The sequence below is a fragment of the Centroberyx gerrardi genome, chromosome 13 (assembly GCF_048128805.1).
Source record: "Centroberyx gerrardi isolate f3 chromosome 13, fCenGer3.hap1.cur.20231027, whole genome shotgun sequence".
NCBI classification, from domain to species: domain Eukaryota; kingdom Metazoa; phylum Chordata; class Actinopteri; order Beryciformes; family Berycidae; genus Centroberyx; species Centroberyx gerrardi.
The window spans coordinates 8,718,476-8,742,181 of NC_136009.1; the positions used below are offsets into that span (position 1 = coordinate 8,718,476).

Consider the following 23,706-nt stretch of genomic DNA (forward strand, 5'->3'; position numbering starts at 1 on the left):
TGATCATGAGTCACATTCTTTTCTGCAGAGTTGTATATTACCATTGTACTGCATATGTGCTATACATTTACAGTATGCAACAGATTTATTGTTAAAAAAACGTTGAGTAGCTCCTGTTGTGCCTGAGAATAGCGGTCATTCCCTAGTGTGAGCCCTTGACCCCAGTGTGTGGGGAGGAATGGGAGGCATTTGAGGAACTCACTGGTTGTGTTGAGCTTCGTGCGGAGTCTGTAGCTGCCACTCTTGACAGGTAGAGTGCTGATCTGTCTCTTACTGAGGCGGAAGTAGATATCCTGTCTCGGCCTTGTCTTGTTGGGCTGTCTCCCTTAGTCAATGGTAGAGTCTTTCTGTCATCTGCAATAGATTGGATAAAATAAATTGAATACATCTCATTTTTTATCAAATGTATCTAAATTATTTGTAAAAACTTTTCAATAACTCACATTTTATTTCACAATAAAATAAAATCATCAGGGTATCAGGGGACACACTTTTGCTAGTTTACATAGCAATGATTAGAAATTGCTTTGACACACATTTGTAGTGATACTGTTGGACTCAAATATTCTTGTATCTCAGGCTATGCACAGCAGTGTGTCTGGCGTCAGCAACAACAAGTGTAACGATAACTGTGTGTATTTATAGTGATGCTGGAATGTGTCTTATCAGTTTACTATTGTCGCGCCCCGTTAACTTGTGGAAACTGTCGTCTGCAACATGGCCTGTGGCACCGTAACTGAGTGCTCTTAATATGTCCCCAGCCTGAATAGCTGGGGACATATTAAGCAAATGAAAATGCATATGACTTATTGTGCTTAAGACCAACATTGTAACAAACAAGACAACTGACGGAGGCTTTGATCCCAGTGGCTGACAAGACAAATAAGCCTACACAGCCTGCCAGTTGCCTGAGATCCTCAGCAAACAGCATGCCATGGACTGACCATGGAGCCCAAGAAGAAAAAAAAAAAAAAACAACAGCAACTGCTAGCTCAGCTGGAGTGACCCGGATTGTTTGCACATTGTTTGTGTGAGCTCTCTGCCATCAAGCCATCAACACCTGACCAAAGGAATGTGACTGCCTGACCCCATGGAAAACGTGAAAACAATCTCAGCTGGTTAAAAGTGGGCGTGCGTTATTTAACCTGTAGCTGAATTTCACTGCAATAATAAGTCATAGTGCTGTAATGAAAAAAAGCAACTGTCCTCGGCATATATCAGCTGAAAACACAGAAAACACTGCATCAGTGTAGAATTTTCTGGTTCCAGAGGTAAACATTTGGTAGAAATAATAACAAATTCCTTAAATATAGCTATACATATATATATATACTGTATATATATATAACTATAGCTGAACAACAACGAAACACCATGAAATCTAGTGTGAGTAGGACTATTTCAAACTTATTATGAGATTCAAAACAGCACAAATGAAGCCCCAGCAGCCTCTGGTTTGAGAGGTCAGCAGCTCAGTGTGTTGCACAGGCCAACCAGCTGTAACTAATGTCCAGATTTGAACACACCTCCCTTTTCACACAGTAAGCTCTCGCAGGACAAAAGGATGGACCAGCAAGCTGGCGCCTCTCACGAGTCGGGACTTAAAACATTTTCATAGCTGGATGAGCAGACAGAATGAGGCAACCGAGCGCCATGCGAGTCCTGTTGATGTTCTAACCCACAAGACCGAGGTCAACCTCATCAGTTATTATCACTGTACATTCACACACGCTACTAATAATAGCTGATGAAATGTTAATTGGTAAAATCCCTTCATACAAACTGAAAAGGGACAATTTAATTTCTAGTCTGAACTCTAAATTAACTTTTGCTGTTTTTTTCAAGACATCAGCATCTATGGGTTCCTCACTAGAACCTCAATTTGAAGGCTTTTGTGAAGAGGAGAGTCATTTCTACTGACATCTCTTTGGTCTGGTTGGTTCCCCTGCATGTCCAGCCTCTTTTACTCTTCTCTCCACAGGAATGAAGAGGAGCTATTAGCAGCACAGCAATGTGAGTGCTTTTGGGCCACAGACAGCTGTACAAATGATTCTGAAATGCAGTTGGTATTTGTTCTTCACCACCACCTTCGCCACCATCAGCTGTTTGTGATTGTAGCCACATTCACAGACTGTAATGAAAACCAGCATGCCAAAAGTGGCCTGTACCTCACAGGCTGGCCGTACTGAGGGGCTCAGACCCCCCAAACAGCACATCAGTGTCAACATCATTCTGAAAGAGCTAAGTGAAAATCATTGTGTTAATACGAAACAATACAAGTGATGTTTGTTTTTCCTTCCTCCAACTTTTATGACTGATATACTGCTTCTCTACTCTTCCTATTTCATAGTGCGTCAGCACCCTTCTGAGGATGACAGAAGGCCAGTGATTGGCTGATCCCGCTCTCTGATCTCCCATTCCAGGCATATCTAAGGATTAGGGGCTGAGAAAAAATAGCCACTTAGGACATCATGAAGATGCCAGCAATATAGCAAAGGCACTTGAATTTGTGACCTTAGGTAGCTCTGATATTACTCATAAGGACATTGATATTACTCATAAACATAGGCAAAATGGGAAGCAGATCGTCTCTTTTTCCTTCTTCATCAAAGTCAATAATTTCATATAAGAGTCTCTCTCATGCTTTTATCCAAGGCTTAAAGGACTTCTTGGAAAAGTCCCTTGTTTGATTTAACAGCGATATTCTGGTACGATATGAGATGTCAACCTAACGTGATGAATACTGTCTTGTTGAAATAAGCAAGTAAAAAGCACCTCAAATTCATTCTATTTATCGTCCAGATTGGAATCATTACATCAAACAGACTACAGAAATGTAATCCTCAACAGCAATTAAAATGATCAGAGTTATCATTATAGTATTTTTTACATTAGTTACACATTCACATTAGTTTTTTCCCCATTCCCAGTTTAATTCATGATACTCACAGAAGTACTACCCAGCGTCGCCCTCAGTCACTTGGTTGTGTATCTCGGTTGTTGGTTAAAGCTCCTCTAGTGGCTCTTAAGGCCCCTGTGATGTTAGCTGCTCCGCTGCCTCTCTCACTCTGTCTCTTTCTAGTCCTCTGGCCCTAGTGACAGCTGATTTTTATCAGACCCGCTGGCCCAGTAGGAGAGTTTGGCTATTTTGGGAGGGTGGCTGGCGGCTGCTCCTCGGCTGAGTCAATCACCTCTGTTAGTCACTACGGGACTGGGGCGTCCCTGCACCTCCCATTCCCATAGCTGCATTGTCACCCCCTATAACGGGCGCTGGGAGGGACCTACAGTATCTGTGTCACTAGGTGCTCAGCGGGCAACATAATAAAAAACACATGCAGGTACTCAGTGGTGGTCCTATTTTGGTAAAGTGGTACATTGATAAGGCTGTCAAATAAACTATTTGATAATAAGTATATGTCATGATTGTTATTATGGCCAATTAATATTCTAACTTCTAACCAATTCTGCTTTTAGACTGCAAGATCATTTTGTAGTAGTTTAGATATAATTTGTGGCTGAAGTATTTCATTTTTTGTGTTTAGAAAAGTACAATATGATTGATTTTGGTTTCTGTTGTCTTCCAGCCACGTCAATCCTGTCACTAAACCTGGGGAACTGAGGGACAGATGTTAACATGTCTCGTCAACACATCTCGATGTCAGTCACACTCCTGTCTGTGACTCAGTGACAAAGCACCAGACACATCACAGGGTCAAAGTGTCATCCAGGATATGCTGGGTCGATCTCACCTGCAGGAGGCCCAAGGTCTGCGTCACGGTCAGAACTGTCAGCGGTAGCCTCACTTCTATCTTGAGCATGTGTGCCGAATGCATAGTTATGCATCTACGCAGCCACATCCTGCTCTTTATTTAGCTCTCTCCTGCTACTCCCAGGGCCAAAGAACAGGACTCACTGCTTACCTAACTCTCCCTTCTGTCAGGATTACATAGTGGTATTTTAAATACTAGAAGCCATGGCCCTGACATTCTTGCTCTCTGGTAACGTAAGATAGATTCACTCGATGCATGTGTGTGGATGATGTCCATGTTGTAGCGCTGGACTTTGATGTCAAGCTCAAACGATATTCTTTGTCAGAGAGATTGATGGATGTGTCTTCGTTCAAGGCACCTCAAAATAACTTCTCAATATTCATTCATGAAAGAAGAACCCAGACATTATATGAATAATGTAGACAGTTTGCGACGGGAACTGCTTTGACAACAGTTTCTAATAGTCATGTAGTGTGAGGACAATTGATGCTGAACCGTGGCACCAAAATACAGCGATGACTTCATGTCTTTGAGGGAAGCCTGGCAATAAGCCCTCACCAATGCCGTCTCCCCTATCAGATCACACAGTGACAGTAAACATGTAATTTAGTACCACGACTCACCGTGCGAGTATCTGGACGCTCTGGCGTAAGACTCTGGGAGCCCACTTATGGTCTTTCGCCTCTCCACCTGGACAGCTTTCTGTGAATCAACAGCATGCAGTATGGTGAAGAACAGCTCCTTCTTAGAATAATAAACTGTAGCCATCTTTCCCAGGATGCACAAAATCAAGAAATGCTTCACAAATAGCAGTGTAATATAGTTAAATATGGGGTTCAATCGTGTTTATCGCTGTTGTCATGTGAAAACCTTGTAACTCCAGTCTTGATTTTTATGTTTTCACTTCAGTTAAAGGATCCCATGCTGCTCTACGGGTCGAGAAAGTTCTACAACCCTTGGTCTTATGAAACCTGTTCAAAACTAACCGGACAAAGTGAAAAATGCTTGGTGGTCAAGTGGAAAACTCACGCACAGACACATAAACACACCTGAATGGCTGTCCCCTTTCCAGGAGTGCTGTGGCCTTTCAAGTCCTGCGGGGGGCGCTCTCTCCCCGTCTTGTTGCCACTAGCTGAGTCCATGTTCAGCAGAGGGCCGCTGGAGGAGTCCTGCCGCAGGACGGCCTTGGACTCAAACAGGGCTCGCAGTGCGCTGGTGCCTCCAGCCTCCTTCTGGGGCAGGCAGTCCATGGAGCGACTCCTGGACAGGCTGAAGCTCCTTCCAGACCCCAGGCGGTCCACACTGTCCCTCCATCGGCCCTCCGCCCAACTTTCTAAGACGTCAACTCTGCTGCTCACTGTAGACACCTAGAACAAAGTGATTGATTTCTAGCTGTTCTTCCATGGCATTGTTATTGTAATATTTGCTATATTTAATACTTATAATCAATGAGAATTAAAATGACGCGTTACCTGGAGTTTGTGCTCTGCTTTCTCAGAGATACTTAGGTCTCCACAGCTTTGGTACCTGTTTGCACAAATGCATTGTGACTCTTGTGACATTGTCAATAAATATCAAATACAATGATGAACTTCAGCCGGAGTCATTTCTCCTTTATGTCTGTGCACTGTATATGTATATGTGGCAGCAGTAGCCTAGAGGCTAAGGAAGTGGGCTTGTGAAGGTTGCTGATTCGAATCCCAGGAAGTTGTGAGTGGGGAAAGAGAATGAGTCACACTCTCCGTCCCTCAACAACCCCTGTTGGTGTGCCATCGAGCAAGGCACTAAACTCCCAACTGTTCCAGCTGAGCTGGTAGAAGACTGTGGCTGTACTGGGCAGCTCCCAGTCTGAATGTGTGGAACTGTGTGAATGTGAAGCAGGGCGGTGCTAGAAAAGTCAACTTTCTTTGGATAAAGGGAACAAAATGCATTTGTATACGTAAATGTATTGTGCAGCACTTACTGTTGCACTAGCTGAGAGACAGACTTCCTGTCCCAGCGGGTGGGAGCTGGCATGACCCATGACCCCTCATGAGCCTCAGACAAGCTCTTCAAGGACTGGCTCCTCCTCAGGCTATGTGCCTCCATAGCAATCCCTCTAACAGCAGCTAAACTGAGGAGATATCACCAATGTGTGACAACAAATCTCAATAATCTTAGTCCCAAACAGTATTTTGTGTAGATACTCACAACTGATTCATACAGACAGACAGTAGGTGAAATATTGTGAATGCAAAATCAGATGACTGCTAACACATTTATGGATAAGCATTTGTCTTCACTGATCATAGAGCTCAAAACAGCATATTTGAGAATAGTCACATTTTGCTGAAATCCATCAACACTTTGTCTTGATTCATTGTTCTGTCTAGAATTCACTCATATAGAAAGAGGTTTAACTTCATTTGTGTTATTATATAACAGTTTGTCACACGCTCTGTCATATGACTCTGTTAATGTTTATAAACTCCCGTGCTTAGGTAGTAAACCCAACACTAGGCTACATCCCAGTATGACTGTCTGTATGCTGGCATACATACCAAATTGAATTATATTGATGCTAAAAGACCTGCAATTTGCTGTCCTATCCTTCAAAAATAAAAGTTTTTATAATCTAAATACTGCACAAAAACATCTGTATTCCACAATCTCAGTCACAGCACTCAAGTGTAGCAAGTGGCTCTTTAGTGACACTTTAAATCTACAAAGGTACAAAGCACACCACACGCATAATGTGATCATTTCAATCAAGATTATGATTTTCTGTCTGCAAGATCTAGAGAATAAGTTCAACTCCATACCTGAGAGAAGAAGAAGTCACCTGTGCATCCCTGCCTTTGTTGGTCACTTGTGGTTTAGGAGCATCTCTCACAAGACACAGCAATTCCCAGTGGCCAAAGTCCGTTCTTTAACAGCCTGTGATTCTGGGCTTCCGGATATCAGATATGCTTCCTTAATTGTCGCCTATGAAACCTCTCTGATAGGTCAATAAAACACAGAGGCCCTGCACAGATTAACAGGCCCGTGTTTCCAACCTTTTCTTAGGTTTGCCTACATTATCTTTCCTTCTGTTTTTTATTATGCAAAACAACACACTGTTTTTGGTTTCCTTTATGATATTTAAATACTAATGGCAGTGTGATACATTGTACCATAAAAACCCACTGTTTATATGTGAAACAACAGACAGAGAGAGAGAGAGAGAGAGAGAGAGAGAGAGAGAGAGATGGACAGAGAGAGAGAGAGAGAGAGAGATGGACAGAGAGAGAGAGAGAGAGAGACCTATGTGTTTCATGACAGCTGGTCCAGTCAGATGTCAGTGCTGGAATGCCTGGCATAGCCTCTGTGTTACTGTATCTCATGCCAATACGCAAAGCAGCCACATTTTATCTGCACATCACATGCCTATCATAGCCACTTTATTACTGCAATGGGAATCGCATTCATACACCTTACACACCATTATAGCAGTGTGATTATACAGATGATAATGTGTTAAAATTGGCTCTGCTATTAGCGAAACTACTGCATGCCAGTATACAGGACACAGTCAAAGGACAGGAGATCAAAGCTGACGCTGCATTTAAATCTAGTGTTCGTTCCTGTGGGTGATTACAGCCGGCTTCTGCTTAAACTGAGAATTAAAACTCAACATCAGTTTCATCTACCATAAACTAAGAGTAAAGGGTAGATTTTTCTTGGACACAAGCCACATGAGGTAACCATTAACCGTTAAAAAGATTCACCTTTCGAAAACTTTTCCCAATACACAGGCTGTACAAATTTAAAGTGTAAGACAAAGTTTTATCCAACGAGGATAAAGCGAGAATAGAAGAGTGATTGGGCAACTGCCTTTTTGTATCGCTGTTGCAATCAACATGACATGTTGAAAGCATTTCTGTCACCTGACCACATCAGTACCCATACTGAACACTGACCATGTCGGCCTCCAGTGGAGAAAGTGGTGATATAGAGCACCATTCATCCTGTCCCATGGGGAAAAAAACATTTACTTTTTTCTTTTGCTCCTTACTATCATCTAGCAGCCAGCAGATGGCGCCAGAGCAACATGCCTCCCCCATCTCTGACAAACTGTTAAAAGAGCTCATACTACTGGCAAACTATTTGCTTGCTGACAAAACATTTGTCTTGTTAATTTAGAAGCTACCAGTTCAGTGCATGGAAGCTATCCACTCTGTTGACAGCTCACTGGATTGCATTTATTCATGCACAACCAAGCAACCTTTAAAGAGGTTGATAGCTTATTACACTCTATAGATTGCTTGTGCACAACTTGTCCTTTAGATGTTTTTTAATGAGATGAAATGCTTGCTTGCTCATGGTGCAAGTTAGTGCTTAGATGCACTTTAATGCTTTGTACAAACAATTGAATATGTTACAAGTAACCGTGGAATGAGAAATCAATCTTATGTCTGACAGTTATGTTTGCAGTGTCAGTTGCATGTGTTTTGCCAGCTGCAATGGAGGGAGTACTGAGGCAAGAAGTGAGGGAGGGAGGGAGGGAGGGGGAGTCAGACAGGCTCACCCACACGACTCCATAGAACAGTCAGTACTGGACTGAACAGCTGAGAACAGAGCAGGTCTCCTTCCTGCTGCTGCATGCCCCTGCAAAGGCTCACATGGAGCCACATGTGACGGCCAGCACTGACAGCACAATTCACTGTGCTGGAAATCGGCGAGCACAGGCGCTCCCACTGCAGGGCTGCCAAGAGAGCCAGACCCGATCAATGGAAAGACGAGAGCAAGAGGAGGAACACGTACTGTACATGCACAGCTCTGCTAAGCTGTAGTGCCGAATGCATAATGAAGCAGACCACACAGGCATAGAAAAATAAAGGGAATACAACTATTTCTCCGCTCATTGATTTGAGTGACTTCACAGAAAACTCCTCCTGGCGCCACACTGAGTCACGCAGGGCCAGCGGTTTGCAGAAAAGGTCACAACAACTCTCTAGCTGCTGTTGACAAGAGGCTCATTGTTAAAGGCAGAATGTCAAACCCAATCACACAGCTGCTTGCTGTTATCTCTTGTGCTGCTCACATGCAGCAGCAGATAAGATCGCTTCTGTTGAGGATCGCAGTTGTGTAACCTAGTTTGCACCCGGGGCTGCAGCTTGACTTGCTTCTGCAAAAAAAAAACAAAAAAACACTAAAACTGATCATTCATGGACAATGTTTTGAGAGGACAGAATCGGCAATATTGCCCGTAGCTGGAATAGGCATTGGCAATTATGATCAAAATCAATGCATAGTATATACATAATGGATTATAGGGAAAAGTATAATAAAATTGTTGTCATAATTGTTGACAAAATGACCCATCTACATTGCCTCAACATATTGCATTAGTGTTGAGGCTTTGATCCCCACTGCTCCCTGCAGTGACAATAAAGAGGCTCTTAAGTGAAAGCATTTGCATTATACATCGCCAGTCATCTCAGTACAGGCAGTGTTTGCAGGTTACACCGCATTACAACATGGATCTCTTTCATATGCAAATGTGTTCAAACTAGTTATTGCACAGACAGCACTCCTGTGCTCAGTGGTCTGGCAACTACAAGTCGTGTTTTCGTCGAACCAGATGTCACTCTGAGAGTGAAACTGTATATGGGTAGTGCGGTAGTGTAGGCCCACTGGCTCGGCCACAGAGATATGATATCACCGCTGGAGTGGGCCGGGGATTAGGCAGCAGTGCACTTGGCACAGGGCCAGGTCCTGCCATTGGGGTGTCACAGGAAGTGTTTTGGTTTCACCCCCTGAAATGATACCACCGCACAGACAAAGGGACAGCAGTTGACACATCACTTAAGGTGTCACTGTTGTGAAATTTGACCCCGAGTCTTTGTCCGATGCTCTTTCCAAAGCGGAGCTATGAAAGTGACCTCGCTGTCTATCTGATGGAAATTTGGCACACAGGAAAAGAGTTTAACATTAAACCCTGAACGCTTAGAAGTCTTCGAGGGCCGGTATTCAAAGTTGTTTAAAACTATGAAACTTTCACACATGTAAATTTGGGACATATTCACATATTCACATTCAAGAGTGTATCTTATGGATGGCACTTTTCAGAAATGACTTATCCCATCATTACTCAAAGCACGGCTTTGTTTTACACCAGTGTTGACAAAACAATACAAATGTGAATAAATCTTGTATCCTTAAAAGTATATTTAAAATTAATTCTGTTGCATACCATCAGCCTTTGTGTCCAAAGCACAGACAAACAATTTTAGAACAAAACTTATATCACCAAGTAAATAAAGCCAGCAGCAGGTGACGGTGTTCTAACAGGGGGCAGCATGTAAGTATAGATCGAACCTTTAATGGTAAGACTTCTTACTAAGACGGTGATGGTGGCTGGTCCAGCTGGTCAGTAGCAGCTGAGCGATGACCAACACAGAGTGGACAAAATAACAGAAACACCACATGAAACAGGACTTTGAATTAATTAAATCACCATTACAAAGGCAGCTACACAGGGAAGTCATATTAAGCTGAATGTTTAGAAGAAATCTGACAATGACCACTTTTATATGTGTTTTCAAAGCAATATTAGGGAACTAACAGAGTTACAAAGAGGCTAAATAGTGCCTGAATTGCAGGTGCATCAGCCACAAAAAACCCAAATTATTTAATATGGCAATGGGAACCATCTTGAAAATCATGACAGCATTTGCCACACACACAGCATCGGCAAAGAGAAACAGTGGTTGCAGGTCAAAGTTCACAGAGAGGGGATAGATGGACGCTTAACAGGATGGTTGTTAAACACCACAAAACTCACAAATGAACACAGAATTGAATCAGCATCACTGAGCCAAACACATAAAGACACATAACCTGGTGTAAGGAGCACAAAACCTGGAGCTCTGTGCGATGAAAACAGTAACATGGTTTGATGACTCATCTTTCACTTTCATCTCATCGTTCGGAGAAAGCTAAAGGGAGCCTTCAACCCACAATGTCTAACCCCAACATGGTGGTGGATCTGATATGCTATGGGCATTACAGATCTTGTGGGAGTCTTAAGGTCCAATTATTGCTCTGCATGGTCGTATTGAATATTAGAACATTTTACATGACCAGGCACCCAATGGTACCACTGTTCCCTTTTCATGTCCACCATGTTCCAGGATGATGATGCCCCCATACACTCTGCTAAACAAATTCAAGTGGGGTTTAATGAGCACACATGGCCTCCCCAGCCACCACATATAAACATTATTGAACCTGGAGGCTTTCCTTCTTGAGGAATGGTTCAATATCCCACTGCACACAGTTCAAGACTTGTATGACAGCAATCAAAGGAGGAGTGAAGCTGCTCTGAAGGCAAAGAGTGGCTCTATTTCTTATCAGGTACTTGATATTCATATATATTGTTAGGTGTTTCCATTATTTTGTCTGCTCCTGTATTTCTGCTTTGGACATGAATACTGAAAAACAAACTGGCTTCACATTAATATTGTTTTAATTAACCTCTTTCTAAATGTGAAAAAATAAAAAAATAAAAAGGATCATGTAAAAAGTGAACATCACTGGTGCCAAAAATGATGACAGTCACGTTTGTAATAATGATGACAATGATTATGATCATGCTGATGATGATCATGAAGTTAAATATAGGGATTTGCTGTCTGTCTATCTTCTAAAACGGTAACCGCTGGGCTATATTTGTCCTGGTGACCATGGCGACCACTGTCAAAATATGACATCAGAGGGTATGTAAAACAGAGCCAACTCTTGTCTACATGTGACATTTCCACAAGTGGAGCCAGAGTAGAGTAGGGGCATGAATGACAGAGAGAGAGAGAGAGAGAGAGAGAGAGAGAGAGAGAGAGAGAGAGGGAGAGAGAGAGAGAGAGAGAGAGGGAGAGAGAGGGAGAGAGAGAGAGAGAGAGAGAGAGAGAGAGAGAGGGAGAGAACATCTAAGTCTATTCTCCGTTTCTTGAGTGTCATGAGGGAATGAATCATGCTCAGTTATTTTTATTATTTCACTGAGTCACCCTGCTGCAAACCCAAGGCTGGATTACCTGGAAGGAGGAGTATCACAGAGAAACAAGTACAGTAAACAATATATATCTATACAATTTATATATATACAGTTACACAGTGGCAAGGACTTTGCAGGGAAGAGTGCTTCTAATGAAAACAGCTCATCAAGGAGCTACATATTGGATTATGTTTCCCCAGTTTCCCTGGTAATTTTTTGTTTGATAGACTTTATGAATCCCTCCCGAGGGGAAGATAGTCTTTTTGCCCTCTGGTTGGAGTAAGTCAGCCAGCTAGTGCAGCACCTGTGGAGCAGGTAGAGGTTAAGTATCTTGCTCAAGGATACTTTGGAAAAAAATGGCCGCATGAGGGATGACCACACTAACCACAAGACCATTCTGCAGCCCAAAGCATCTTCAGTCCCTTCCCTGTGGCAGAGGGATGTTTCAGCAGAACGTCTCACAGCATGTGAGAGTCTCCTGCAGCGTCTCACTCCGGTCGGCACCTTACATTACTACCTGAATGGGAGGCGACAATGAGTGACACTACCTGATACCTCCTGTTATCCCCGGGAAAACGGAGAGAGCGCTCTAATAAAAGGGTAAAACCCCGAGACAGAATCCAAAGGAACTGGGGCACAGTTTCACATGCCTCCAGCTTTGTCAAACTTTGTCAGTATATTGCTGTATGTAGGCCATCGCTGGCACAGCTTGACTGGGAAAGTGGGCCAAAAGAGCCGGTGGCAGCAACCTGAGAGGCTGCCAGAATGTAGGTTAGCTATAAGTTATGTAACATGGATGCTGCACTAAAAGCACAGTAATGGTTCGCTCTCACTGTCACTCACAGTGAGACTGGGTGTGAGGTAGGCACATCAATATCAATGGATGACAATGTTGAGGAAAGCAGCTGTGAACCAATGATTCATAATGGGGTCCTGTGTTTTTGCATAGCATGTCGGTTCATCATCACTGTTTACATTTGAATGGCATTAAATATGAAAATATGAGAGGAATTCAGGTTAGGAATCTGGGTCACTTCTTCTCTGATTCCTTTCACGGCTGCATTGATAAAGGGACCAAACACAGTAAACAGTGATAAAATGTACCAGACTGCTAACTAGAGCGGCCTGGAAAACACACACACCGTCTGGATCCACCTCCTGACACATTAAAAGATTCTGCGTGCTGCATCATCACACTCTGCGTGGAAACAGGCAGCAAAGTGAGCAGGAAACTCCCTCCGTATCGCACAGATTTATTTTCGACGAGGCAGTTTCATTGCGCTATAAATAGCCGTGCGGCCTCACACAGCCCCTTTGATCATGTGTTATGAGTAAGTCACACTCATTTCAGAAAGGAGACAAAGGATGCACAGAGGCGGTCTAGTTCGATCAGCACAATTATTGATCAAAAACTATAACTCAAAATCTGAGCAGAGGAAGACAGAGAAAACCTCATTTCTTGGTTATTTCCATGTTATCTCACTGTATTGATTGGGCCGTCCTGCTGCACAGACACCCTAGTGTTTATTCTATACGTGGGTCAGTGGAATAGACACACACACACAAGCATGCACTCAAGTGATCCCATCCAATGTGGGTCACTCTGTCATAACACACTTCCACTGTGTGCTGAGGTCAGGATGAGCCTCTTTCCCCTGACAGGGTGATTTGGACACACAGGTACAAAGGTATTTGCATTTTTTTCTTCTTTCACTGTGCATATCGATGCACTGTTTCACTGTGTATAGTGTGTAACATCTGGTCAAAGCCCTAACCCTGTCTGAGTGCTACAACCGCTTCACTTCTCTCCCTGCTTCATCCCAGTCGGGGGACACACAGCAGCCTATGATTATCTTTAAAAGCAGCGCCAGAGACACTGGAATGTTAATCCGGTCACTTTACTTTTTCCACTTGGTAGTTTCTCTCTCAAAAAAAAGAAAAAAATGCTGAAGCACCACTGGTCATTTTTTCTCCACTGGCAGCTATCAGCTTTACTCGACACTTTAGCTCTTCATATTGAGAGTTCAAAGTGTGTGTGTGTGTGTGTGTGTGCATAGCCAAACTTTCATTTCTAGCTGCACAGATCTATTAATAAGAAATAAGAGATAACAGTGAAGAGGATTTCTCCTTGAGTAGTGGAGGCAAATGCTTTACACCCAAATCCATAATCCTACCCATCTGCATCTGCTTATACAGCTGAGAGAGCTTTCTCTAAACCCTACAGGACCTCTTAGAACGCTGTAATCAGGCATGTAAAGCAAAGGAGGAGAAACCCACCAAAACCCAGTTTACCCACCTTTTTATTTGTGGAACAGAGTTTAACCCCCTTTATAAGATGACATAAATATTCATGACCTAAAATCATAGTAGCCTATATATCACAGTGAGAAGTATCAAACTGATGTAAGATATATTAAGATCTTAAGGGGAACCAAATATAAATTAATACTTTATATTTATTTTATTTTTATTTATGTTTAACAGCAGATTAACAGCCAAGTGAGCACAAAGGAAGAGTCACCAAGTTTGTACATATTAACAAAATATAAAATATAAAGTATTTTCAATATGAGTGTAAATTTCAGATTTATTCTAAAAAAAAAAAAAAAAGGGGGGGGGGGGATAATTTATCAAAGTGCTTGAGGAGTGCTTGGTCACTTTCTTTATGCCATCAATTAATCTCAAGGATTGTAAAAGGTATTTGAAGTCTATCAAAAATATATTAAGTAGTTTTGGGGAATTTTTGTTTATGAATAAAGAACTTGGTTTCCAAAATAAAGATTCCAGAGATTCTTTACAGTATTGCACTCTATAAACAAATGAATAATGGTTTGTCCATCTCTCCTACAGAAGACACAAACATCAGCGACATCAGTGAATTCTGATAATGAGGAGTTACATGGGTAAATATGATGAAGAATTTAAAAATGTCTTGGAGTGAGCAGGTGTTTTAGTGGTCTTCCCCTTATCTGCTGTCACGGGATTTATCCAATGGGCTCACAGCTCCACTCTCTTCTTCACTCCTCCACAACTCAAGTGGTTTTTCATTAGTTGAACAAGGCCAGCAGGAACAAACTTTAGCTGTGGAACTGAGCTCCATGTGAGGTACTGGGAACTCATGAGTAAACACAAACGGCTCATATGATAACACGTTTCCTTGATTTGTGTTTATATTGGTGGCTGTTTGCCTTGTGATGATCACAATTTACCCACCTGTTTGTTTCCCGCCCCATCACTAGTTGTAACAGTGTAGTTTAACACCAGACAGGAAGCTGTGGGCAGCGCTGACTCTTCCCTCTGTTTGTGTGACAGTCTGCGTCAGGCTCACAGTGGAGCTGCAGAGAGTAGAGAGGTGGAGCGAGAGGACTCACTGCGACCTACTTTCGCATTCGTATATTAAATCCCGTTAGACAGACTACACCGCTTCTTTTTAGTGTGTCAGTGGCAGTATCTCACCTTATTCGGTTCAATGTCGTTTATCCTGCGCGAGGCTCGTTTGATTTAGCCAAAACAACTTAATGTTTAAAGTCTAAGTAAGCTACTGATAGTGTTATAAGACCTAGATATATTTTCAAATAAATAAAAACATTGTTTAGCAGGCGCTCCTGTTTCGCCAATTCATAGTATGGGGACGTCTGAATATTTGTGAACTTTATTAGCCTTCATAAATGAGTTGCTGTGTGCAATGACTAGCTTGTTAGCTGATTATTCAGTACGCATGTGCGAGCGGTCTAGCGGACAGGAGTTTCCATAGCCTGGACGAGGATGTGAAGTATCTTGCTAGTCAAACGCTGGGTCTCTGGCAGCTCTCTGGCGACTCCTCTTCTCATATTCACACCAGTACTACTGTGAAGCCTCACATTAACACAGAGGGACACACAATGTTGAGCAGACAAGACTTTGGCTTTCCATAAACACCGATAAGACTTCGTTCGTCTGCCTGTTTTATTATGCTGCCCATTCCTTCGTGGTGAGTAACTCCTAACGAAAAATCACTACTCCTACAGGCAATTAGCCTGTCTGCGGTACTTAATAGTGAGTTTATAGTGACCTTATCGTACTTAATGTTTTTTTTTAATCTCCTATGGTGTCACTGTAACATTCCTATAGCCTGCTATTATAAAATTGCTGTGATATTTGTATCCTTCCAAGATGCTTTATTGGACTGCTATCGTTCTTTGCCGTAAAGGACAATGTTACAAATCTCCGAAAAAAACATTTGACACGGAGACAGCCCCGACTTTGGCATGACTGATGTTTTGTAAAACTTAATAATGATGATATGCGCTGTAGCCGCACTGTGCCTCTGCTCTGCTCAACTTGGACAAGAGAGGAATAGTTGGCTGTAGTTGGGATGAAACTGTGCCTACCAGTGTTTTGCTTTGCTTGCTGCAAGAAAGCGAGGGGGGGGGGGAACAATGTTGTCATTGTAGCTGACATGCTCGCCGTGTGTCTCCAAGAAGGGTGAAGAGGTCAGCTGCCTAATGACTAGTGTGCCAAATAGGAAACGACTCCTGCTCTGCCCTGACGAAAAACCACTATGACATTCCTATAACATTCCTATAGGGGCTTATAGTGTGTCTGTGCCACTCAATAGCGAGTTAAGGCGACCTTATGGTGCTTTATGGGTTTGATTGTTTTTTTTAAATCTCCTGTTGTAGCCCTATAATATTCTTTACACTATATAAACTATATTACTACAGGCTAGTGGTGCTTTTCTGTAGTCTAATAGCAATGTATTTTCTTTTCTTTTTTGTTTTTTACATTTTCTAAAGAAATGACCACTCAAACCCAAATGAATAAGATTATGATTAGATTTACTCCCCCCCCCCCCCCCCAAAAAAAAAAAAAAAAAAAAAAAAACTCCACTACCCTGTGCGTGCTTGTGCGCGTGCGATCCACGTGAGCGCGCGCGCCTAGTACCTGCTGCTGCTTTGAAACTTTGAATTATTGATGTGGTCTCAGTGGATTACCCACATCTTCTAACTCTGTCATGTATTAAATGTGACGAATGTGATCTGAATGGGGGCAAGACACAGACGTAGTAATGCTGTATTATTGCAGCATCGCTTACCATTACAGTAAGTTTACTTTTAGGAATATTGCAAATAAATAGCTGTCAGTCATGCGTACATATTCAGGTGAGACAAATCCCTTACATCTTACTGCCAGTACAGCACAGAGGCCTACTGCAGAAACAACACAAAGAAGGCTGGCTCTTGTTTCCCCTCTTATTTGCTGATGGATCCAGGAAGCTGCTTGCTGTTTGTGCAGACACACACACACACACACACACACACTGTGGCCTCACTGGTTTAAGTATTCGCTTACTACTGACGATCAGAAGCCCCTTGTCTCGTCCATCCTGAATGACTTAGTGTGCCATGCCTCGGTTAGCACGGGGCAGTGGCAGAGTCCACTGGAGGACGGCCTGTTCTTGGCACCACAGCAGCCTATCAGCATTAGGAGCAGACCAGGACCAGGTAGCCAGGAGTTTACACTGCTGTCTGCAGCCACAAGCAGTGTTACTGCTTCACCCCATGTACTTGTTACTCCTCATATCTTCCTTCTGGGACTAGTTTGTAGACTTTAAACCCACAAGGATAGTATTTGTTCCTCACTGATCTCCTTCAGGCAGCTGGCAAAAGTTCAGAATTGCACGAGATGTTATGTCTCTTCTAGATTGTCTCTTCAATTGTCTGTTTTACTCAATCGCTTCGCATTCAAAGCCCCGCTAAGGTCTGTGATCTTTAAATGCTGTAAGGTGTTTATGCATGTTTTGATTTATTTTCCATGTGCACATCCAAAACCAGCAGCTTCGTGGGCCATTCCACCCCCAGTCCCTCGCATGCTCTGTTTGGACTGTCTGTTTCCACGTATTCTTCACAAAAAAACTTGAGGAATCATTGGAATGTTAATTACTCTGTGGGGAAAAGAAAAAGAGCTATTGATGTGTTTTTTTCCTGTCTTACGTTTCCAGCTGGTGTTAAGCAATAGTGGGTTTCAGTACACATTTTGTACACTCATGGAACATCAATTTGAAGGCTAATCACTATCAAGATTTAATTAGCCTAAACAAGCTGATGTCCTGAAACCGGCTCAACCAGCAGAGCTGCAGCTCTCTGCTCTCTATGGGAGAGACCTCTCCCTCCAAGTGTCACTTACAAAAGAAGTATCCAATTACTTGGCTGTGCATATTTGGCCATTCATACAGAAGAGGAAACATTATTGCAGGAGTACTAAAATGTTACTGCAATGCCATAATGATTCATTAATTTGCATAACGTCTTAATTGTATCTCTGGGATGAAAATGCTGAAATAAGTGCTGCCAATGCACTTTGCTTGGTGTGGATATAGCTGCAGAATTGTTCACTTACTATTACTGTGCTTATCATAGCATTGATCTGTGCATTTATTACCACGGTGTAATAAATATTCATATCAATGTCGCTTTTCTCGCTTTGTGTTGGTACAGAATGTTCATCGACCACCACAGCCAAGCAATGAGGGGGCTTCTTAAAAGAAAGTTCGCCGAGGTAGACGAAGATCCCTGCTACTCCTCCTCTCCTCCGTCCTCCCTCTCCTCCCCCGCCTCCTCGGAGTGGGAGTCCGATGGGGAGAGCAGCTCCTCCGACACCCAGGATTTCACACCTAGTAGCCCTGCTTCACCTACCAGTTTACCCAGTAAGTTTCCACACCAGCACCCATTTTTTTTTCTCTCCCCTCTTTCAAATAATGCAAACCTCTTCCTTATCTGGCCGATTTCCCGTGAGTGTGTTATAGGAGTGTCTCTTATCGCTCTGCAGCAGCACTATTATGAGTTACTGATATGAGAGCGCTAACCTTAGAGCCGCTCTTGATAATGCACGGAGAACGACTTGCCTCTGGGTCGCCTGTCCGCTCGTGTAGGAGATCATTTGCCTGAGCAATAGGATGTTGTGGAATCAATTTGAATAGCAAGGTCCCTTTAAACAAGTCGTATCAAATGGTCTCATTCAAATATCAGGCAACATCACGCATTGCTTTAGCGCTTGCAATGACAAAATACTATACAGTTGTTGCTGTTGTACAGTACTTCAGCCTTTTGTATTGCAATTACAGGCTTGTTATTTTGAGCCTCTCCACAGCTTCAAAGTCTTCCACTAAGTCTCACGGCTGAATCACCGTGCAAACAGTGCCCCAATGTGGAGTGTCGTTTTTAGACAGAGGAGCAGCTGAAACAAGCTTAGTCAGCTGGTCTCAGTTGTTTACTGACTTTTGGAACTAGAGTTCATCCAAGAGTTCACCCTCAGTTGTGTATGAAGGTCAGATGATTTGTTGAAGCCAAACTGTTAACCTGATAGATATAAAAAAAAAAACTACACTGGCAGAAAGATTCTAAATGTGTATTGGCAAACTGCTGCTTATACCCCGCTTTACTTCTTTTCCCTCTCTTCTTCTTCTCTTGATCTATTCACTGTTGCAATGGACCCTCTCCTTGGTATTTCCTTTGCACATTTATGTTCAATCATTGATCCAAGCCACTGCAGTGAAGCACCTGTAGTGTGTCACCTAGTGGCAACTCAGAGATCTACAGTATCTTAGGCCTACATCAGAGTTCAGAGCTGGGCTGCTCAGCAAAACATGTTCAAGGGTTCATTCATTTCATCTTCTCACAGTATGTTCCATTGTTCCTAATCACTAAAGCAATAGATGGTCTTTAATACTGTACCTGATGGAATTTTAATGGAATTTGCTGTCTGTCTTTCTCTTGTACAACCAGTCCGGTCCATCCTGAAGAGGCCCAAGCTGGCAAGCGGGCAGAGCAACGTGCGCTTTGACCTGGTGACGGTGTTCCTGTTCCCGCGCTGCCAGGGCTTCACCAGCGTGCCCAGCCGTGGAGGCGCCACCCTGGGCATGGTGCGCAGGCACAGCGCCCTCCACAGGTACACCCTGGCAGAGCACGCACTGGAGCAGCGGCACAGGCGCAGAGAGAGGCTCCGAGAACGACTGAGAGAGGAGAGGCTTGAGGCGTTGAGACACAAAGTGAGTGCACTTGACTTCTAGAGTAGTTGGTGTACCTCACCCACACAGTTCCTGCAGTGTTGAGAGAGTCTTCTTAGTTTGTTTTCTGGGCCAAGAACTTACACTCTTATTTTCCCCCTGATTCCAGTTGATTGCGAGCGGTGCCATTGACCAGAGAGAAGCAGACCGACTCACCGTGGATCAAGTCCCAGATGGAGACACGGACATCCACATCAGTGATGCTGAGCTGGAGGACGGGGGGTTCCTGCACCCCTACTCCTCCAGACACAGGCAGGCTCTCCTCCAGGCAGCGGGGGTGAAGCGCATCGACAAAGAGGAGAAGAGGCAGCTTCACGCCCTGCGCCTCTCCAGGGAGGACTGTGGCTGCGACTGCCAGGGCTTCTGTGAGCCTGAGACCTGCGCATGCAGCCTGGCCGGCATCAAGTGCCAGGTAGGAGACGTAAACACACTGATATATCCAGTATGTAACAAATAATAATATATAACAATATTTAATCAGTTTTCTACTGTAGCATTCAACATGAATGGTACCAATCAATGTCCAAAATTAAATTTCACTTGCTCACCTGCCAAGGACTGGGAAACTAATAAAGATTACCTTACCAACAATCATTTTTCAAAAATGATCAGAAGTTTAGATGCTACCACTTTGTGTAGAGCAGCGTAACAGACAGCCAATCAGAAGCCTGTTTTATACAGAGCGATTGTTTTGCTTTGATTTGATTGGCTCACAGTCAGAGTGTACAGTGGCCACTGGCCAACAGAGACAAAGTTTGAGAACAGGCAAAGACCAAAGACTGTATGTAAACGAGAAATTCAAATGTAATTGTCTCAAAAAGTTGGTGGGTGACCCTTATTGATTTAGAGACGGATGTTTTGGTGTTCATAGCAGACTCCGGTGCCAATAACTTCAACTGTATGAAAAGTAGATTAAACCCACAGCACTGACTTTACTCACAGCTGTGTTCCTGCTGTTTTATTCCCACAGATGGACCGCTCCAACTTCCCATGTGGTTGCACTAAGGACGGCTGTGGGAACACTCAGGGACGCATCGAGTTCAACTCCAGACGCGTGCAGACCCATTACATCCACACCGTCATGAGACTGGAACTGGAGAGGCGACTGCAAGATGAACCGCTGAGCCAACTGGACCAGACAGAGGACCTTCAAGAGTACGAGGACCGGGACGAGGCACATCAAGCGCAGGACGTCGAGGACAAGAGCTGCCCCTTTGGGTTTACCACGGAGGAAGACGGCCTTCCTCTCACCATGCCCTCCGCCCCTGCCTTCCATTTCATCCCAGAGCGGCCTGTGGTGGAGGAGAACAGCTGCAGCAGCGACATGACCGACTCCTCTTGCTCCTCTGCGCACAGCGAGGACTCTGATGCGGGGGGACGCCTCACAGGGACCCAGACTTTACCTGAGGTGGACGATGGAGGGTTGGCCCGCGTCCTCAGCATCTGCGACTCTGAAAACGACGACTACTCTACGGGCGGCCGACCGAGACACACCAGACAACCGACGACCAACTCTGGCACTTACGGCACCGCTGCCGACACCACGGGACCACTGGGTGCGTCTGACACCGCCGACACATTCACAGACAACATTGGCAGGGCCTCGGCGGCAGATTATCTTGACGAAAACGCGAACCAAGCCACCGACTTCTTCGATGACAGCTCCCTGGAGGGCTTCCCCAACACTCCCTCCCCCACTGTAGACTATTCCTCAGGCAGATACATGGACCTCAGCCTCTCCTCCGACTCCGACCTGGAGTTCTTCGACAGCGACTACGCCTCCGGCCCGCTGCACAACTCTTTCAAAGGGCACAGTCACCCGGACAACTTTCGCCATCTCCAGCTGTTCAGCTCTGCGAATCTCCCCCAGTACAACGAGTCGAGCACCTACCTCCTGGAGTCTCTGATTGGCTTGTCTGAACCGAACCCAGAGCAGGCTTTTCCAATCACAGACAACCAGCTTTTATAGGCGATTCAGTGAGGTCTTGCGATGAGGAGGAGAAACTTTTAAGAGAGCATTAAATGTAGAGAGCACTGTTTTTGTATATTTGTAAGGATATTTCAATGTACAAAGAATGTTTGATAAAATATTTTTTTTCCCAGCTGGATATTTTATATTGCCTATAAAATCTGCCTTTGTTGCGGGGAAAACACACTTGAGTCATCTAACTTATGTCTTGTTTATCTTTCATCCATCTATATATATGACTGTGTTATTTAATTTCTTCATGTTTAACAGTATCATATTTCTGTATTGGAGTAATAAAATAAAACATTTTTATTTATTTATTTACTGATTTAAAATTTGTTCAATGGGTGGTCATTTCCTGTTGACCACCGTTGGTTCTCAGGATTTATTTGAATAAACCAAGACTGGGCAAGCATAAGGGTATAATGACACAATGCAAACATAATGGAGATAATGATAACTCAGCTTGTAGAATTTATTTTCCAATGCTCCCTTTGACTATATTATTTGATGGTGTAATGATGCTGCAGCATGTTTCAGGTATTAACAGAAGCACAAGTAACATTCTGTAATCCTGCAGTTAAATCTCTGTCACATGACATTTTTGTCACATTGACGATTGCAGTTGATATTCTGATTACACTGTTTGTTGTATAACTGAGCAGTTACCCTGTGTCAGTATATCTTTCAAATACAAGCAGCCTCAACAATCTGTGATCACAGGCTGAAAAAACTACTAATGTAGGCCTAAATCTAATGCAGAGCCCATCAGTAATACCTTAATGCTTTCCTTTGACGTCTGTTATACTTTCACAACAATGACTATAGGTTCAGTTTAATTTTCAATATGTAACTAGCCTATATGTCACATGTCTCAGACATCATTTCAGGCTAATGGACTGTCAAACTGGCATTTATTTTTATTTTTTAAACTTCTACAAAACATGAATGGTTTAAAGTCTACATTACTGTCTGTGTAGACACATTCTTGTCAACACAATAACTCAAGAATAATACATGATCACAGGTTCCCCCTATAGAGTAGATGTTCTGATTAGATTTTGTAGCACCTTCCTGCATAAATTTGCATATTAATGAGGAACAACTATTCTTGAAACTAGTATAACTCCTTAATCCTTTTGTTAATGTGTTATGTGAAGATAAGTATGTTAACATAGCAATATTTGCTAATGAATGCATTAATTGCCTTAATTAATGACCTCATTAACATAACTGGTTATGTTTAATATATCATGGTTATTATGGCGGGGCATTAGGCAGCTAAAGTGCCTCTTGTTCATTAATTTAAAGGTTTTTTTGGATTTCTTTTTTTTTCAATACTACGAATAAACCTAATTTCATGTGCAAATAAAATAAATTAATTCTAGTAAAAATGCCCCGTGATCTATCAATTTGACCAGTGGAATCCATCTGCTGTCCGTTGTCCTATAACCTAAAACGCAGTGGCCTATTACATTTCTTTTGTCTGATGCTGCCTTAAAGGACTGTCAGAAAAATCGTTGTGGCGTACACATGAATAAAGTGGTGAATACGACTGAGAAACATTATAGTGATGACATGTACGCTAATGATAGGATTGGATATTAGCATGGGAAAATGGGAATTTTCTATGATACCAGAGTTGCCAAGATGTTACATTTAGAGGGCGGAGGACATGGAGCCCGTGTTAACTGATGGTAAAAGTAATGTATTTTACTGTATTATTCTATGTTATTGCTCGGCACTCCCTGTAAATACGTTGTACTGTTAAATGTTTGTACTTTCACAGAGTTTCGGTTTTTAATAAATTAATTTAAACATCAATTACATGGCTGATGATGTGCATTCCTCCTCTTCATTCTGCCGCTGCTACTTTTGTTCCAGGGTCGCGCGACTTCGGAGTTTACGAGGA

At 43.1% G+C, this 23,706-nt stretch overlaps 1 protein-coding gene across 1 annotated transcript; it reads left to right on the forward strand.

Moving 5' to 3' along the window:
• Nucleotides 1-15,635: 15,635 nt before the first annotated feature.
• LOC139915172 (cysteine/serine-rich nuclear protein 1-like) lies at nucleotides 15,636-23,598 on the forward strand. The gene is made up of 5 exons (XM_071903679.2): nucleotides 15,636-15,751; nucleotides 18,258-18,466; nucleotides 19,545-19,807; nucleotides 19,935-20,237; nucleotides 20,796-23,598. The coding sequence occupies exons 2-5, from the start codon at nucleotides 18,259-18,261 to the stop codon at nucleotides 21,792-21,794; spliced, it is 1,773 nt and encodes a 590-aa protein (XP_071759780.1). The 5' UTR covers nucleotides 15,636-15,751; nucleotide 18,258; the 3' UTR covers nucleotides 21,795-23,598.
• Nucleotides 23,599-23,706: the final 108 nt, after the last annotated feature.

Bases quoted from the DNA above. Each gene is read 5' to 3' on its own strand.
- LOC139915172 (XM_071903679.2), top strand. From the start codon at position 18,259: ATGTTCATCGACCACCACAGCCAAGCAATGAGGGGGCTTCTTAAAAGA. The intron at 18,467-19,544 runs GTAAGTTTCCAC...TTGTACAACCAG, and splicing joins TTCACCTACCAGTTTACCCA to TCCGGTCCATCCTGAAGAGG. The intron at 20,238-20,795 runs GTAGGAGACGTA...TTATTCCCACAG, and splicing joins TGGCCGGCATCAAGTGCCAG to ATGGACCGCTCCAACTTCCC.